The sequence below is a fragment of the Trichechus manatus genome, unplaced genomic scaffold (assembly GCF_000243295.1).
Source record: "Trichechus manatus latirostris isolate Lorelei unplaced genomic scaffold, TriManLat1.0 scaffold00239, whole genome shotgun sequence".
In the NCBI taxonomy this organism is placed as follows: domain Eukaryota; kingdom Metazoa; phylum Chordata; class Mammalia; order Sirenia; family Trichechidae; genus Trichechus; species Trichechus manatus.
In genome coordinates, this window is record NW_004444175.1 from 1,228,359 (window position 1) to 1,246,717 (window position 18,359).

The window sequence follows — 18,359 nt, forward strand, 5'->3', positions numbered from 1 at the left end:
GCTTCTAACTAACAGAATATAGCAAAAGTGATGGAATGTCACTTCTGTGATTAGGTTACAAAGACTGTGACTTCCATCTTGCCCACTCGCCTGTGAGATGTTCACGTAGTCAACAACTTGTGAGAAACAGGGGCCTTAGTCCAACAGCCCACGAGGAATTGAGTCCTGCCAACAACCACACAAGTGAAAGCGAATTCTACCCTAGTCAAGCCTTGAGGTGACAACAGGCCCAGCTAACACCTAGATTGCAGCCTCATGAGAGACCCTGAAGCAGAACACCCCATTAAGCCACTCCCAGATTCTGACCCACAGAAACTGTGAGATAATAGATGTTGTTTTAAGGCACTCAGCTTTGGGTAATTTGTTATGCAGCAATAGATAACGAATACAAGCACCATGGCCATTTTAAAGTATGTAATATATAGAGACTATATTATTTTATAGTGGAGTTGTAAATTTGGGGGCTTATCTACAAGACTGGATTTTTCTTTTTCAAGCTAGCAAAGAGAATCCTAAGGAGTTGCCCTTGCTAAGAGGAAAAGCCAACTAGTTAGTTGGTGGAAAGGAATGACTGGGATCTATTCTGCTTATGCTCTCCTTAGCTAATGACCAGTCCTGTTTGGTAACCAGCACCAAACAGCAATGATGAAGGCATGTCTTCAATATACAACCTATAGGCAAAGATGCAGTTAAATTCATCTTTGCTGAGCAGGAGTGGAAATGACAGTGGTCCACTGGAACCACTTCTGGAAAACATTGGGAAACGTGGACCCTGACCTTGCAGAAATTAAATGGCTCCCTCAGCAGTCCTATTTTGAACCGTTCTCATTGCCTACTCTAGACAGTTGTCTCTTAATCCATTTTATAGAAGCACTTTCTGTTCCTTGGATAAAAAGGAAGTACATAAATTTCAAGTGCCATATTACCATACATGCATGGTTCTATTTGGGCACAAGTACGTTGTTCTTGTCATCAATTCTGACTCAGAATGGGAGCTCAGGATTTACCGTCTCACTCTTCATACTTACAATATCAGCTAAACTGATTAAAAGAAGAAATATGTAAGCTTTGAAACTGTTCACACCAGTGATGTGGTTTCAGTAGCTTATAAAAGTGGCAAACAAGAGAAAGCCAAAAGAAGGAAATATCAGGAAAGAAAGGGCTCTTAAAAAGCATAGGGTTGGTTTGTTCAGAATCTAGGAACAGGCATTTCTTTTGGGGGCCTGGGAGAGACTCTTTCTCCTGCCTATGGCCAGATTATGATCCTTGGAAACATGGGGTTACTCCCCAGTATGCCCTCCCCCCATCATATTAGGGGATCTCTGACCCTTCTCAGTAAGTGGGGGGTGGTCATTCTGGTGCGTAGAATTTTCTCAAATCCTCTAAGTCTTCAGCTAAGACTGTGATGTGTGTGTGTGTAGATATGTTGGTTTGGTTTGGGTTTCTTAGCCTGCCAAGAGAGAACTATAGCCACATTACAGGCTGCTTTTTGCTCTTGTCCAGTAAAATACTTGAGGCATGATAGTGTAGTCATTAAAATGGAAGACTTTACAGGTAGACCACAATGCTATGAACTCTAGTCTCACTACTTACTAGCTGTAAAGTCTTGGACAAATAATTTAAGGCCTCTAAGCCTCAGTTTCCTCACATGAAAAATACAATGATATTATCTCCCTCATAAGATTGAGGTGAGGGCTAAATGTGATAATCCATGTAAAGCACTTAGCATTGTGCCTGACACATAGTACTACCAGTTATCAGTTCCCATCAAGTCGACTCCTGCTCATGGTAGACTCCATGTGTGTCAGAGTAGGACTATGCTCCACAGGGTTTTCAATGGGTTTTTGGAAGTAGATCACTAGACCTTTCTTCCAAGGTATCTTTGTGTGGACTCGAACCTCCGATCTTTCAGTTAGCAGCAGAATGTGTTTACTGTTTTTAGCACCCAGGGACTCCTGACACATAGTAAGTACAATATAAATGTGCTTGGTAATTTTTAGTACTATTGTTTTTATGTTGTTAATTCTCTTTTCATGTGTCCAACTGTTAGCTCTTGGAAGAGACAGACTGTTGGGATTTTAGGCATGGATTTCTACATGGTTGATATTTTTCAGTGAATTTACCTAGGCTGAAAAAATCCCTGCCAAGCAGTCCTGAGAATGTCCTCTTCTCTATTCTATCACCACTCCCTCAGTGATCTCATCCCCTTGTGACTTCAAATACCATCTGCTCCGTGACATCTTCCAAATTTATGTCTCCAGCTCAGATATCTTTCCCGAACTTCTGACTCTTGTATCTAACTGCCTACTTGACATCTTCATTAGAATATCCAGTGAGTAGTTCAAACTCGACACGCCCAAAACAATGCTTAATATTCCCCTAAAAAACCTGTCCTGCCCAGGTTTGTATATCAGTTGGTGGTAACCCCCTTCATTCGGGTGCTCAGGCCAAAAACCTTGGAGTCATTTTTGTATCCTCTTTGTCTTTCATAACCCATAAGCAACTCCTCAGAAAGTCCTATTGGTTCTACTTTCAAAATATATCCAGAATCTGAGCATTTCCCACTACCGCCATTGTCAGCCCTTCCCCTCCCCACTCCAACCCCACCCCCAGGCTAAGTCATCATCATCTCACACCTCCAGTAAACCCAAAAAAACCAAACCAGTTGCCATGGGAGTCTATTTCAACTCATGGCAACCCCGTGTGTGCCAGAGTAGAACACCATAGGGTTTTCCAAGGTTGATTTTTTTTTTGGGGGGGGGTGGGGAGTAGATCACTAGGCCTTTCTTCCAAGGTACCCCTGGGTGGACTCCAACTTCTAACCTTTTGGTTAGCAGCCAAGCGCATTAACCATTTGCACCACCCAGAAACTCCAGTAGCCTTTTTAAAAAACTGTTTTGAAGTAACTTTAAACTTACAGAAAAGTTGCCAGGACAATACAAATAACTTCTGTATTGCTTCCCCCCAGATTTCCCAATTGTTAAAATTTTACCGCGTTCGCTTTCTCACTCATGCTCTCTCTCCCATGCGCTCTCTCTCTCGATATATTCTAAACCTATTGTGTTTTAGGTAAAAGTTCACTTGGCAAATTAGGTTCCCATTTAACAATTTTTATACAAGTTGTTCATAACATTGGTTACAATGCCCATAATGTGTCAGCATTCTCATTATTTCCATTCTGTTTGTTCTATTTCCATCTATCTAGCTTCCCTTCCCCTCCTTGCCTTCTCATCCTTGCTTTTGAGTAAATGTTGATCGTCCCGTTTCATATAGTTGATTGCTTCATTACTGCCAGGTGATGTTGTTTATTTTATAAGCCAATTTATTATTTGGCTGAAAGGTGACCTTTGGGAGTGGCTTCAGTTCCAAGTTCAAAGGCTATCTTAGGGCGATCTTGGGGATTCCTCTAGTGTCTATCAGTCCAGTAAGTCTGGCCTTTCTTAGGAATTTGAATTTGTTCTATATTTTTCTCCCATTCTATCTGGAACCTTCTATTATGTCCCTGGTCAGAATGGTTGGTAGTGGTAGCTAGGCACCATCTAGTTTTTCTGGTCTCAGGCTAGAAGAGGCCGTGGTTCATGTGGGCTATTAGTCCCATGGACTAGTTTCTTCTTTGAGTCTTTGGTTTCCTTCATTCTGTTTTGCTCCAGATCAGCAGAGACCAATAGTTGTATCTTAGATGGCCACTTGCAAGCTTTTAAGACCCCAGACACTATTCATCAAACTAGGATGTAGAATATTTATCTTTATGTTAGGTTATGTTGTGCCAATTGACTGAGTTGTCCCACAAGACTATGGTCCCAAGCCTTTTAATCTAGTAAACCAATTCCATGAGGTGTTTGAATATGTCTAGGAAGTCTCCACAACTGTGCCCCCTATATGCTTTATTATATATAGGAATATATATGCAGCACACTCAAACATGCATATAGGCAGTCCCCGGATTATGAACGTCTGATTTATGGACAACTCGTACTTAAGAACAGACTGCCATAAAGCCTATTACATTAAAAATTTGAGTTAAATACAACGGTTCATAATAACAAACACACACACTACTTTGTGATACTCATGAAAACATTGCATGGTTTGGGAGTGTTAAGTGTTTACACATATTTTTAAAAAAAACCAAACCTGTTGCCATCGAGTTTGCCGACCTTTTGGTTAGCAGCTTAATCACTATGCCACCAGGGTTTCCTTTATAGAAAGGTAAAATATGTACTATATACTAAGTCAAACATTTGACTAACTGATGCTAAATAAGAACCATATATACCTGTTCTGGCTTACATACAAATTCAACTTAAGGACAGATTTAGAAACGGATCTTGTTTGTAACCCAGGGACTGCCTGTATACATATGCGTACAGATACATCTATACATGCACACGCATGTACTCACACATGCCTTCCTATACACATATATGCATAAATATATAGCTATGTAACCATACTCATATTTTTTGGTTGTTATTACTGTTGTTGCAAAATTGTATATGTTATAGCATTTACTGAAATTGTCCCTTATTCTTGTGTACTTCTTAGTATTTTCATTTGCCTTGGTCAAGTTGTGCAGACTTCCACAGTATTGGGTATTGTTTTTCCCGTCACCAAAATTAACAAGTGTCTACCATCTAGAAAGTGATTCCCCCTCCCTCCCTCTCCCATCCCTGGTAACCACCAAAGATCACTGTTTTCTGTATGTATACCTATTCTTGAGTTCTTATGAAAGTGAGACCATGCAATATTTGTCCTTTTGTGATTGACTTATTTCACTCAGCATAATACCCTCCAGAGTCGTCCATGTTGTAAGATGTTTTGCAGACTCCTTATTATTCTTTATAATTGTGTAGTCTTCCATTGTTTTGTATGTACCACAATTTGTTTATCCATTCATCCGCTGATGGACACTTAGGTTTCCATCTTTTTGCTATTGGGAATGATGCTATAATGAGCTTAGTTGTGCATGTGTCTATTCGAGTCACTGCTCTTATATCTCTAGGATATATACCTAGTAGTGGGATTGCTGGATCATAAGGTATTTCTATTTCTAGCTTTTTCAGGCAGCGCCATATCATTTTCCACAGCGGCTATACCATTTTATGACCCGACCAGCAGTATATAAGAGCTCCAATCTCCCCACAACTTCACCAGCATTTGTTGTTTTCTGTTTTTCTGATCAGTGTCATTTTTGTGGGGGTGAGATGGTATCTCACTGTGGTTTTGATTTGCATTTCTATAGGGTCACTATGAGTTGGAATCAACTTGACAGCAACAGGTTTCGTTTTGGTTTTAATGGCTGATGATCGTGAGCTTCTTTTCATGTGTTTGTTAGTCACCTGAATGTCTATTCTAAACTTTTTGAGAGCAAGTCATATGATCCATGAGCATGCCAATGTGCATTTTCCAAAAAAACAAGAAAAGAAAACCACTCCGCTATATGACTAGCACACAACCATAACCAAAAAAACCCAAACCCATTGCCACTGAGTTGATTCTGACTCAGCGACCCTATAGGACAGAGTAGAACTGCCCCATAGAGTTTCCAAGGAGTGCCTGGTGGATTCATACTGCTAACCTTTTGGTTAGCAGACGTAGCTCTTAACCACTATGCCACCAGAGCACACAACTATACAACTCTATAAATGAGGAAATCAACATTAATGTAACACTCTCATTCAATTCCATTCAAATTTCCTTAATTGTCCCAACAATGTCTCTTTTTCCTCTGTGGTCCAGTGTCCTCTCAGAAACATGTGTTACATTTAGCTGTCAGGTCTCTTCAGAGTCCTTCATTCTGAAACAGTTCTGCAGTTTTTTCCATTTCTCATGTGCAGTGGCAGATTAACCAGTAAGCAAAGTAGCACAGGTTTACAGTAAGCAAGATACTCATAGGCTTAATTGTCTTTGATGTGGTGAAACTCATGTGAAACTGTGCACTACAGATTAGTAAGTAAGCACAATTAAGCCCATGCATTCCTTGCTTTTGGGGTAATCCGTCCCTGCTTATGTGCTTGACACTCTATGAGACGTCTTACATTCCGCAGGATGACCTCTAATCTGATCCAGCTGATGTTTCCTCATAATCAGAATTAGGCCATTCATTCTTGGCAATAATTCTGCAGAAACAATGCTGTGCTCTTCTCATTGTATCACATCAGAAGATATACAATATCAGCCTAGCCTACCACTGGTGATATTAACCTTAGTCACTTGGTTATGTTCATGTTGCCAAGTTTCTCCACTTGTATTTATCATCTTTCTCTTTGCAATTGATTAATATTAAATGGGGAGGTATTCCTAATTTATGTCAAAATATCCTGTTGCTCATGAAACTTTCACCCTTTGGCCTTAGCATCCATTGATGACTTCAGTCTAAATCAACCACATCTGTGATGCTTGCCAAATGATGGTTCTCTATTTCCACTAGTCCTTCTACATTTATTGGTTGGCATTCTATGGTAATGACAAGCTTTCCCTTTTATTTGTTTGTCTTGTTTTGTTTCTTTTTTTTTTATCAGTATGGACTCCTATTTTATTCAGTGGGTTGTAATCCATTATTATTATTATTATTTATCTTGATACTTAGATTGTTCCTGATGTGGCCAGGGGGAGTTCATTTAAGCTGGCCCTGTGCCCTCTTGAAATATCCCCATTATTCATTGAACATTTCCGTAATTTCTAGCATAAGAAGATGCTCCAGACTCGTCTTACATTTTCCAGTCCCCTGCCCTGGAATCAGCCACAGCTCTGATTTCTTTTCTTTTCTTTTTCTTACTATGTGATATGTGTTTTAATAGAAGGGTTTCTGCACAAGAGTTGTAGGAACAGGGTTGTACTTTAGAAGTGTTAGGGGGCAGAGGGGGGAATATTGAAAGAAAAACATGTCAGCTTCAAGGAAGTGTTTTTATAATAAGAAATGCTCAATATATTATGTTCATAGCAAGAGGGTAGAGAATAAATACAGAGGAATAGTTCTCAATCGGGGAGGAGAAAATGAAACGAAAACCTAGAGAGGTCTTAGTTTCATTTCTAATCATGCACCACCAAAAAAATAAAACGAAACCAAACCAGTTGCCAGTAAGTCAATTCCAACTCATGACAACCCCAGTGTAGAACAGTGCTCCACAGGGTTTTCAATGCCTGTGATCTTTTGGAAGTAGATCACCAGGCCTTTCTTCCAAAGAACTTCTGGGTGGATTCAAACCACCAACCAATCATTTGTGCCACCAAAGGACACCTAATTATACACCACATGCCTCCACTTACCCTCCCTGTTGAAGGTGAGCTCTGATGAGAACGACGGATTCAGCAGAAGAGGCTGAAAGTGTAAAAGAGAGAGGGGATAAATGATACAGATAGTACTAGAAGAGGCAGGAGAAGGAAGAATCAATGGCATAACTAGAAGAGATTGCTTTGCATAAGGGAAGCACTTCATCTTTCTCAGACCAAGAAGAAGGGATGTGTTGCTTTGGGACAGATACAGGTGTCCCTAATCTCCCCGTTCTGAGCCTTTTTAACTACTGTTCTGAGTTGGAACTGACTTCTCGACAATGGGTTTGTTTGTTGTTGTGTCGTTGTTGAGAATATACACAGCAAAACATACACCAGTTCAACAGTCTCTGCATGTATAGTTCATTGACATTGATTACATTCTTCGAGTTGTGCAACCATTCTCACCCTCCCTTTTCTAAGTTGTTCCTCCTCCATTAACATAAATTCACTTCCCCCTAAGATTCCTGGATAATCCTTCCAGTTGCTGTTGTCAATTTGATCCTATACAGATAATTCTTAAAAGAGCATAATGCTCAAGGCAGACTTCTTTTACTAGTTAAGCTATACCATTGTTTCATTTTAACCTGATTTCTTTTAGATGGTGGAAGATGGTATTTAGAAACCAATATCTGGTGTTGGGTATGCTCATTGCTACTGGATGCCATTGCTTCTAAGCCCTCTTGGTGGACAGAGCTAGGAGATATATGTATGTCTATACATAAGCATGGAGCCCTGGTGGTGCAGTGGTTAAGCATTTGGCTGCTTACCAAAGGTCAGCAGTTCGAATCCACCAGCCGCTCCTTGGAAACCTTATGGGGCAGCTGTACTCTATCATATAGGGTCACTATGAGTCAGAATCAACTCGACAGTAACGGATTTTTTTTTTTTTTAAATACATGGACACATACACACACACTTATACATCTAAATTATTTCTTTATATATATTATATATAATCTATGTTTATATATATATAAACTAATGCTGAAGATCATTCAAAAGCAGTTGCAATAGTACATCGACAGGGAACTGCCAGAAATTCAAGCCAGATTCAGAAGAGGACATGGAACAAGGGATATCATTGCTGATGTCAGATGGATCTTGGCTGAAGCAGAGAATACCAGAAATATGTTCACCTGTGTTTTATTGACTATGCAAAGGCACTTCTGTGTGGATCATAACAAATTATGGATAACATTGCAAAGAATGGGAATTCCAGAACACTTAATTGTGCTCATGAAGAACCTGTACATGGACAAAGAGGCAGTCATTCATACAGAACAAGGGGATACTAAGTGGTTTAAAGTCAGGAAAGGTGTGCGTCAGGGTTGCATCTTTTCACCATACTTAGTCAATCTGTATGCTGAGCAAATAATCCGAGAAGCTGGACTGTATGAAGATGAATGGGGCATCAGGATTGGAGGAAGACTCACACAACCTGCAATATGCAGACAACACAACCTTGCTTGCTAAAAGTGAAGAGAACTCGAAGCACTTACTGTTGAAGATCAAAGACTACAGCCTCCAGTATGGATTATACCTCAACATAAAGAAAACAAAAATCCTCACAACTGGACCAGTAATCAACATCTCGATAAATGGAGAAAAGGTTGAAGCTGTCAAGGATTTCATTTTACTTGGATCCACAATCAACACCCATGGAAACAGCAGTCAAGAAATCAAACAGCACACTGCATTGGGCAAATCTGCTGCAAAAGATCTCTTTAACGTGTTCAGAAGCAAAGATATCACTTTAAGGACTAAGGTGCATCTGACCCAAGCCATGGTGTTTTCAGTTGCCTCATACGCATGCAAAAGCTGGACAATGAATAAAGAAGACCAAAGAAGAATTGATGTCTTTGAATTACAGTGTTCGCAAAGAATACTGAATAACCATGGACTGCCAGAAGAACTAACAAATCTGTCTTGGAAGAGGTACAGCCAGAATGCTCCTTAGAAGCAAGGATGGCAAAACTTGGTCTCACATATTTTGGACATGTTATCAGGAGGGACCAGTACCTGGAGAAGGACATCATGCTTGGTAGAGGGTCAGTGAAAAAGAGCAAGACCCTGAATGAGATGGAGTGACACAGTGGCTGCAACAATGAGCTCAAACATAGTAACGATTGTGAAGATGGTGCAGGACTAGGCAGTATTTTGTTCTGTTGTACGTAGGGTAGCTATGAGTCAGAACCAACTCAACGGCACCTAACAACAACATATCTATATGTAGAGATAGATATAAAGAGACATGTAGACACAGATCATGAATTCATACTGATACCTCCAGTTACAATCCAACATTTTAGAGTTCTTCTAGCCTTATCCCTTTCTGTGTTCATAAATTCTTTCTCTAGCAGTGAGAAATTTGGCCTCTGTTATCCTCATTATATTTTCTTATATGTATAATCAGTTTACTAATTTACTTAATACAGTCGATCTTCTAACCATGATGGTCATCTCTTCCACCTACCACCTCCACTCCACTCCTCTGTGAGGTATCCTCAGCTGCTGTACCCACCAACCTATACCTACCCAGCCCCAGTCCGTACCTTTGTATGGCTTTACAATCTCCCTCACTTCTCCACATTTTCAGCTACCATGCTACCTCCTCCATGGGGAAGGGAATGGGAAGGAGAAGGGGTTGCAGTAACATCTCCACCCCAGAGTTTATCCTCACTCAGGAACCAGTGAGGATAAACCTTCTTAGAATCAGGAGTGATTCTAAGAAAATGTAAATCCATCCATGTGTTTCGTCTGCTCAAAAACCTTATGACGCTCCATTTCACTCAGCATAAAAACCAAAGCTCTGACAATGACCTGCGAGGTCCAACATGATCTGGGCTTTCTTACCTCTGTGCCTTCATCTCCTACTATTTTCCCATTTACTCACGGTGCTTCAGCCCCCTTGTACTTACTATTCCTCAAACATGCCTGCCATGCTCCCAGCTTAGGGCCTTTGTACTTGCTCTCCCCTCTGCCTAGAATACTTCTCTCCATATGAATGTGGTATGGCTAACTAACTGCCTTACTTCTTTCAAGTCTTTGTTTAAATGTCACCTCAATGAGGTCTACCATAATTACCATTTTAAAAAGTTCAATCCTTCCAAGCACATCTGATCCACCTTATCTCCAACTCTGTATTTGCCGCTGTACATATCATCATCCAACATGCTATATAATTTACTTATGCATTACATTTACCATTTATTATCTATTCCCCTCCCCCTATCATTACCACTAGAATATAAGCTCCTTTGGGACAGATTGATTTTTTTTTTTTTTTAATTGATTCATCCCAAGCACCAAGAAGAGTATTTGGCACATACCTGTTGCCGTCGAGTGGATTCTGATTCATAGCAACCCTACAGGACAGAGTAGAACTTCCCCATAGAGCTTCCAAGGAGTGACTGGTAGATTCATACTGCCGACCTTTTGGTTAGTAACCGAACTCTTAACCACTGCACCACCAGGGCTCCATTTGGCACATAGTAGGAGCTCAATAGATAATTTTTGAATAAACAAATGAATTAATGAATTAACATAAGCATTATTGTCTCCATTTTATTTATGAACAAACTGAGTCTCAGAGAAGACAAAGTAATTGTTCTAATACTCACAAAGATTAAAATAACTTGCCTGAGATCCTATAACTAGTAAGTTATTCCTGAAATTCCATCCCAAAATTATTTAATTACTAAACTATTTGGCATTTTAATAAATATTGATTAATTTGATTGACTAATTCAGAATGGGCGCTTTCAAGGTGCCTAACAGAACCAAGGAACATTCTAAGAACTATGACAAGATGGCTTACTGTATATTCAAAAACCAAAAACCCATTGCCATCCAGTTGATTCCAACTCATAACAACCCTATAGGGCAGAGTAGAACTGCCTCACGGGGTTTCCAAGGAGTGGCTGGTGGATTCAAACTGCCAATCTTTAGATATTGGTATTTCCTTGAAAAGAAAAACTTAGTTTTGTCATATGTTAAGAAGCAGAATCAAAAAGTGAAGTTCTTGAGAAGTTGGCAAAATAAAGTCTCTAAGATCCTCAACATGTACTTTCTAACTCTACTCTTGGGTCAAGCCAGAACCTACTCCTGTTAATGAAGCACATCCCTAAGTATAAATGGATTTCCATCTGTCTCCATATAGAACACCCCAGAACAAATGGGTTTTATGGACAAAGATGTTTATCCTGGAATTGTTTATAATAGTAAAATATTAAAAGCAACCAAAACGTCTACCATATGGAAATGGTTAAATAAACTATGGTGGTTAAGCAGTCAGCAGCTAACCGAAAGGTCAGCAGTTTGAAGCCACCCACCACTCGTGGAAGAAAAGACCTGGCAATCTGCTCCCATAAAGATTACAGCCTAGGAAATCCTATGGGGCAGTTCTGCTCTGTCACATATGGTCGCTATGACTCAGAATCGACTCCACAGCCCACAACAACAACAACATATGCTTTTGTCAGGAATTGGATTTGTGCTTGTCATCCTCCAACCAAATTCAATGTCAGATTCATCCAGGTTAAATTATAATGACATATAACATTTACTGAGTACTTACTATTTGCCAGGCACTGTTTCAACTAACGTACACATATCATCTCTTTTAACTCTCACAAGACCCCTATGAAACAAGTACTGTTATTAATACCATTTTACAGGTGAAGAATCTAGTGCTCAGGAAAGCTGAGAGTCAGGAAGTAGACCCCAGAGGGAAATGACTTTTCCATCATGCTAGACAGAGGCAGAGACACCGAGGCTCTGCTTCCTCCCCTGTATAGTCTGGGTCTAATCAGAAGAAAGATGCATAGTAACGTGAACAGGCAATGCTGAATACAAATAATTATTAACAACATTGGAGCCCTGGTGGCGTAGTGGTTAAGAGTTCGGCTGCTGACCAACAGGTCGGCAGTTCGAATCTACCAGCCGCTCCTTGGAAACCCTATGGGGCAGGTCTACTCTGTCCTGTAGGGTTGCTATGAGTCAGAATCGGCTCGACGGCAACGGGTTTGGTTTGGTTTGGTTTACAACGGAGGACTAGAGTAACAAAGAATTGGCTCCTAAGAAGTAAAGAGAACTGTGAAGAATATGGAATAAGGAGCAGCCACTACCCGCCCCACCCCCGCCCCCGGGCTGAGATACAGTCCCCAAGGAAGGACCCCCGCCTCCCCTCAACACAAAGACTGAAATCCAGCCCTCACTGAAGAGAGCACACCTGTGACTCCCTGTGCCCTTTCCAATGAGGTCGCTGTTGTGTTGCACTGACAGAACTTGCTAGAAACCTGCCCTCTGGAACTTACTAGAAATTCGTCCTGCCCTCTGGGGTGTCGGGAAAGCTGTACACAAGAGGACGTTTTACTGGAGGCACTTGCTACAAAATCACCCAAAAGTTGACTCCAGGGGAAGCTGCTGACCACTGGGTGCTACTGTCTGCCCTGCAGGTCCGGAGCCAAGTGCCGGAGAAGCCACGTGTACCACAGGAGCTTGCAGGGGGCAGGCCAGACTGGGAAACAAAACCCTTTCCTTCGGCAATGCCTCTCAGGCGCCCTCTACTGACAAAGCTTAACATTGTGCCAGCTGGCAAAAGTAAAAAAATAAAACTATTTAAAGGGCCCATATCCATTTTTCCCTGGAGCCCCCGTGGCACATAGGTTAAGAGCTACGGCTGTTAATGAAAAGGTCAGCAGTTCGAATCCACCAGCCGCTCCTTGAAAACTTTATGGGGCAGTTCTACTCTGTCCTATAGGGTCGCTATGAGTCGGAATCAACTGGATGGCAATGGGTTTTGTTTTTGGTTTTTTCATCCATTTTCGCATGGAGTCCCTGTGTGGCAAAAACGGTTAAGCGCTGGACTACTTGCCAAAGTAGTTCAAACCCACTGAGAGGTGCCTAGGAAGACAGGCCTGACATCTGTTTCTGAAAGGTCACAGCCTTGAAAGCCCTATGGAGCAGTTCTACTCTGCACATATGGGGTAGCCATGAGTCAGAATTGATTCGACTGCAAACAATGGCAGCAACAATGACCCATTTTCCCAGAGCCAGCAATGTCAGTGAATTTGTAAATGTGAGTCAATAAATGGATAATTGGCATGTCCCCTAAGAGAAGGATGTCACTTAATCTTGATGAGTTCGCTTCCAGGAAAGTCCAACGTTGTAATCATTATCTTCCATCAAAGTGCGTAGTTTGTTGGTGTAAATTCTCCAGGAAGAAAGAAACCAAGGAGGGAGAGAGATGAAAGAGTTGTGGAGACTTCCAGTGTCAGCGTGCTCCGTTAGGATCAGTGGGGACCAAGGAAAGCTTTGCTGAGATATGCTACATCTGCTTCCCTCCTCTGAGGACACTTTGTTGCCAGTAAGATTTTATACTCCTGTTTAATTAATTTGGGAACATAATCTGAGCTTACTCTATGTGTACGTTATAGTCTCCTCCCACGAAGCTCTACTCTACCTGAAATGCTACAGCACCCTACGTAATGTCATACAACCACAAACAGAGTATTAAAGAGGTCACAGTGAACTCGGAAAATGCTTGTGTTGTAATTCTAAGTGAAAAAAGTAGGTTGCAAAACTGTAATATGTGAAAGAAGCAAAACCGCATAAAAAAATCAGAATACCCACAAAATCAGTCATTCACTTATTGTCTCTAGGAATAACCCCAATATTTTTTTTCTTCTATTATTTTTCTCTCTTTTACAAATTTACTATAGTAAGCATGTACTGGTTATACTTTGAGACAAAACTATATATATATATATATATATTTGAAATTTTAACTTTAGCCAAGGTTTGGGATCCAGCATTTGACTGACAGAGTCCTCTATAAACACAAACCAACCAACCTGTTGCCATCAAGTCAGTTCCGACTCAGAGCAACCCTACAGGCCAGAGGAGAACTGCCCCACAGGGTTTCCAAGGAGTGGCTGGTGGATTTGAACTGCAGACCTTTTGGTTAGCAGCTTGAGCTCTTGACCACTGGCCACCAGGGTTCCTATACGGTACCTGAAACAGTTCTCTGTAGTTTATCCAATCTAAGTTAACCGGGACCCAACTGTTGTTCAGCCAACTGAGATTTGATAGTTTGTCTATCCTGGATGAGATGGAAAAAGGCAATATATTTACAAAACAAAATGAATTCCATTTCCTGAAACTTTAGAATTATTGAGACCTATGTCTCATGTATTTTGGACATGTTATCAGAAGGGACCAGTCCCTGGAGAAGGACATCATGCTTGGCAGAGGGTCAGCGAAAGAGACGAAGACCATCGATGAGACGGATTGACACAGTGGCTCCAACGATGGGCTCAAGTGTAGCAACCATTGTGAGGATGGCACACAACCAGGCAGTGTTTCATTCTGTTGTACATAGGCTCACTATGACTTGGAATCGACTCAACAGCACCTAACAACATACGTATATTGAGGCAATGGTGGTTCAGTAGTAAAATTCTGACCCTTCATGTCAGAGACCTGGGTTCAATTCCCAGCTCACGCACCTCAAGTGCAGCTAAGCAAGTTTCAGTGATCTTCCAGACTAAGACAGACTGGGAAGAAAGGCCTGGTGGTCTACTTCCAAAAAATTCAGCCAGTGAAAACACTGTGGATCACAATGGTCTGATTCTGTTGTAAATAGGGCCACCATGAGCTGGGGACTGACTCAACCGCATCTAACAACAACAACATGCATGTATCTGAGTAGGATATAAAAGAAAACCAAATAAAAAGAATTAACTAACCCATGATTGAAATCCAGCCGTATCTAAGCAAAACTAGCAGGATTTGAAATATCAGCAACCTTCTTGTTTAAGAACAAGATAAGTCAAACCCCATACAATTCAAACAGCAATTTGGGGAATCCCCTAAACACTGAACTCTCAGTTTGGCCCCATACTTCCTGGAAATTTTTATTTTAATTTCTCAATACAAAGCAGTACTTTCCCCAAGCCGTGGCTCCTGTTACATGAACAGCTCTGCAATTCTAAACTCTAGGACACCCGCATAATTCTCCTGCAAAATCTTTGGCAGTCACAACTCTCCAATTCCATAATAACTTGTAAGAAAAAAAGAAAGAAACTGGGCAAGATGAAAGAAATTCAAATAGCAAATAGTAAGGATTATAAAATGATAGAAAAAGCATCTGACCGTTTATTTCTGTGGACTCTCTTACCCAGCACATCATTAGGAACAGACTATTTATCCATGTGAATGAACCTTCTGGGAGGCAGCTGATGACTTCATGGCATCTAAGTAGCTCTTCCAGTTCTAGGACTCCATTGTTTGGCAGAGGTCTGGTGTATAAAGAACGTGTTGTTAAGAAGCACTCAGTCGGCAGCAGAATAGAAAAAAAAAAAAAAGGAAGAAAAGTTGAGGCTGTGAAGGAAGAGGGATTCTAGGGTGATCCACCATCCTTGTTTGCCAAGGACTGTTCTGCTTTGAACCTGGAAGTTCCACATTCTGGGAAACCCCACAGTCACAGGCAAACCAGACGGTTGGCCACCCTACTACTTGGATCTGACAAAGATTACCTTCTTTGGGTTTCCATGCAAACTAAAAGCTTTAATTAAATAAGCCTCATGAACCCCTTGCCAGGGAGATAAGTAATTACCCCACTTTCAACTAATGACACTGATTTCTGCCTCTTTCACCCAGCTCCATTTAAGCACATTCTCACTATCATCCACACATGGGCTTGACTCTATGGGTTCTTTGGATTCGAGATCAGGAGCAGCTGTGTGTGGTTAAATCCTGGGTACTGCTGGAAATGTTTAAGAAAAAGTTTATCCTTTTCTTTTTGAACTATAAAATGGCAAACCCTCCAGGAGAAAGAGGCTTTCTTTGGTGGGTTCTATGACTATGTAAGAAACGTATTCCGGAGGACTTCCAGGCAACATGGTGCTATAGTCAGAAGCACCACGCCGTCCCTCCACAGCAAAGATCAGAAAAACTAAGTAAAACAGAGTCACACGTCAGTCCTGAAACCCTAAGCATCAAATGAAGAGATAAAGAACTCAGCCAAGAACCGAATGGAATAAGAAACTGACCAAGAACAGAGAGAGAGGAGAGACACATGCAGAGGTCCCCTATCAGCTACCGCAGCAGGGATCCACCAACTTGGACTCCTATCGGAGATCAGCGAACAGGGGGTATAAGAAAGCAGCTTCACGGAGCTTCCAGCAGGAGACAGAACAACTGGTAACCAGCGATATAGGCTTTCCCACCCCCCACCTTTCTTCACCCCCACTTAGCCTCCTCTGCTTCCTGCAGCCACAGTCTCTTGGCCAGGAAACACCACCTTCACCCTAGTGTCACTTGGATTCCACCCGCCCGCACTGGCCAACTCCCTGAGTGCCTTTTGTTGGCTGCTGGTGTTGCTTCTTTCTGCTTCTTTAGATTTCTTCCTTACCTCTCACCACCTCCCGCTCCTTTCTCTCAAATACCTGGCTCCGTGCGCCATCTTTGCTTCTTCCTGAAAGGCTGCGAAACACTTGACTGTGGACTGCTTCCTGGCCTGTGCTGCCACACTAGTGGGACCCCTGGGGCTTTTTTGTTTATTTGTTTGTTTGCTCTGATTTGTTCTGTTTTGATTTGTTCGTTTGTTTGTTTTTTTCTTTTCTCAGCTTGAGAGCCCCTTCTAGCTGGGCAGTACCATGCAGCTTGGAAGCTACTCCCTTATTCTGCGCAGGCACACAGGGACATCCCTGGGGGCCTTTCTTTTTTCTTGCTTTTTGGGTTTGTTTTTGTTTTTGGTTTTGGTTTTTTATTGTTTCTTTGTTTTGTTTTCTTCTCTCCTTATTCCCTTTTTGTCTTTCTTCATTTCCAGTTTCTCGATGTATTCATTTTTTTCTTTTACCCTTTTTCTTTTTTTTTCATTTTTGTTTTTCCTCATTTCTCAGTCTCTAATCTCTCCACTCCAATAGCAAGCTCCCTTAGCACTCTTTTTTGTTTGTGTGTGTGTTTTTGGCCCCTGTTCCTCTCTCGTCTCTCTCTTCTTTCCCATGCCCATCTTAGCTCCACACATCACAATCTACCCCCATCTTCCTGCTTACCTGCATCGTGCACTGAACATCACACTCCCAAGCAACACAGGCACGGCCTACTGGAACCTGCCCTGCACTGATTCCTGGTCTGCCCTGTCAGCCCTGGTACATGCCACAAAAAACCCATCCCAGCAACTCCCCTTCAGCTGGACCTGCCCTGCTGTACCATACCTGAGTGACTGACCCTGCCAATTGGAGAAGGAGGTGAAAAGTATCATGCCCACAGACAAGCAAACAACAAAGAACGCCAGCCCGCCTGCTCAGACATAACCAAATAAAACAAAAAAGCAGAACGAAAAAAACAAATCTACAATCAATAAATGATCAAATAACAATTGAATGCCCGGAAGACAGCAGACAGTATCAAAACATTTACAAAAACAGGAAAGGATGGTTCTACTAGGCATCCAGAATAAAAAACCAGATGACCTTCCAGCAGAGGAAAAGCACTAGACCTAACTGATAGGGAATTCAAATCTCTAATAGTGATGGTTAAGATTGTGTGTCAGCTTGGCTGGGCCATGATTCTCCATGTTTTAATATAATCACTCCCATGATTGAATATACTGTGAGTAGCCAATCAGATGAAAGGGAGTCTCCTTGGGGGTGTGGCCCCCATCTGTATATAAGTAGACATTCTGGCTTTTTGCTCTGTCTGGATCCTGTGGCTGCTTCCTGTCGTCTCATCTCCCGTTCTTGGGACTTGAGCTGTCAGCTTATCTGCTGAACCTGGGATTCGTTGATCTGCACAGCCTGTGAGTGGGAGCCCTGCTCTCCGACCTGCCGATCTTGGGCTTGCCAGCTTCTGCAGCTGTGTGACTTGGGAGAGGCCTCTACCCTGATCCACAGACTTGGGACGTTCTAGCATCTACAGTCACATGAGCTGTTTCCTTGATATAATCTCTCTGTCTATATATATATTTATACACTTTACTGGTTTTGCTTCTCTAGAGAACCCAGCCTAAGACAATAATATTCAGAATTATCCAAGAGTTGAAGCAAAAAGCAGACAAAAATGAGGAAAAAATAGACAAA

The 18,359-nt window shown here is 41.6% G+C and overlaps 1 protein-coding gene across 1 annotated transcript in view; it reads right to left on the reverse strand.

Annotated features, from left to right (window-relative positions):
- LOC111822931 (uncharacterized) overlaps nt 1–18,359 on the reverse strand; it is a 114,370-nt gene that overhangs the window by 59,633 nt on the left and 36,378 nt on the right. Inside the window, exon 2 of the mRNA XM_023743146.1 lies at nt 7,270–7,321. Within this exon, the coding sequence (XP_023598914.1) occupies nt 7,270–7,321 (52 nt within the window). The remainder of the gene's footprint in view (nt 1–7,269; nt 7,322–18,359) is intronic.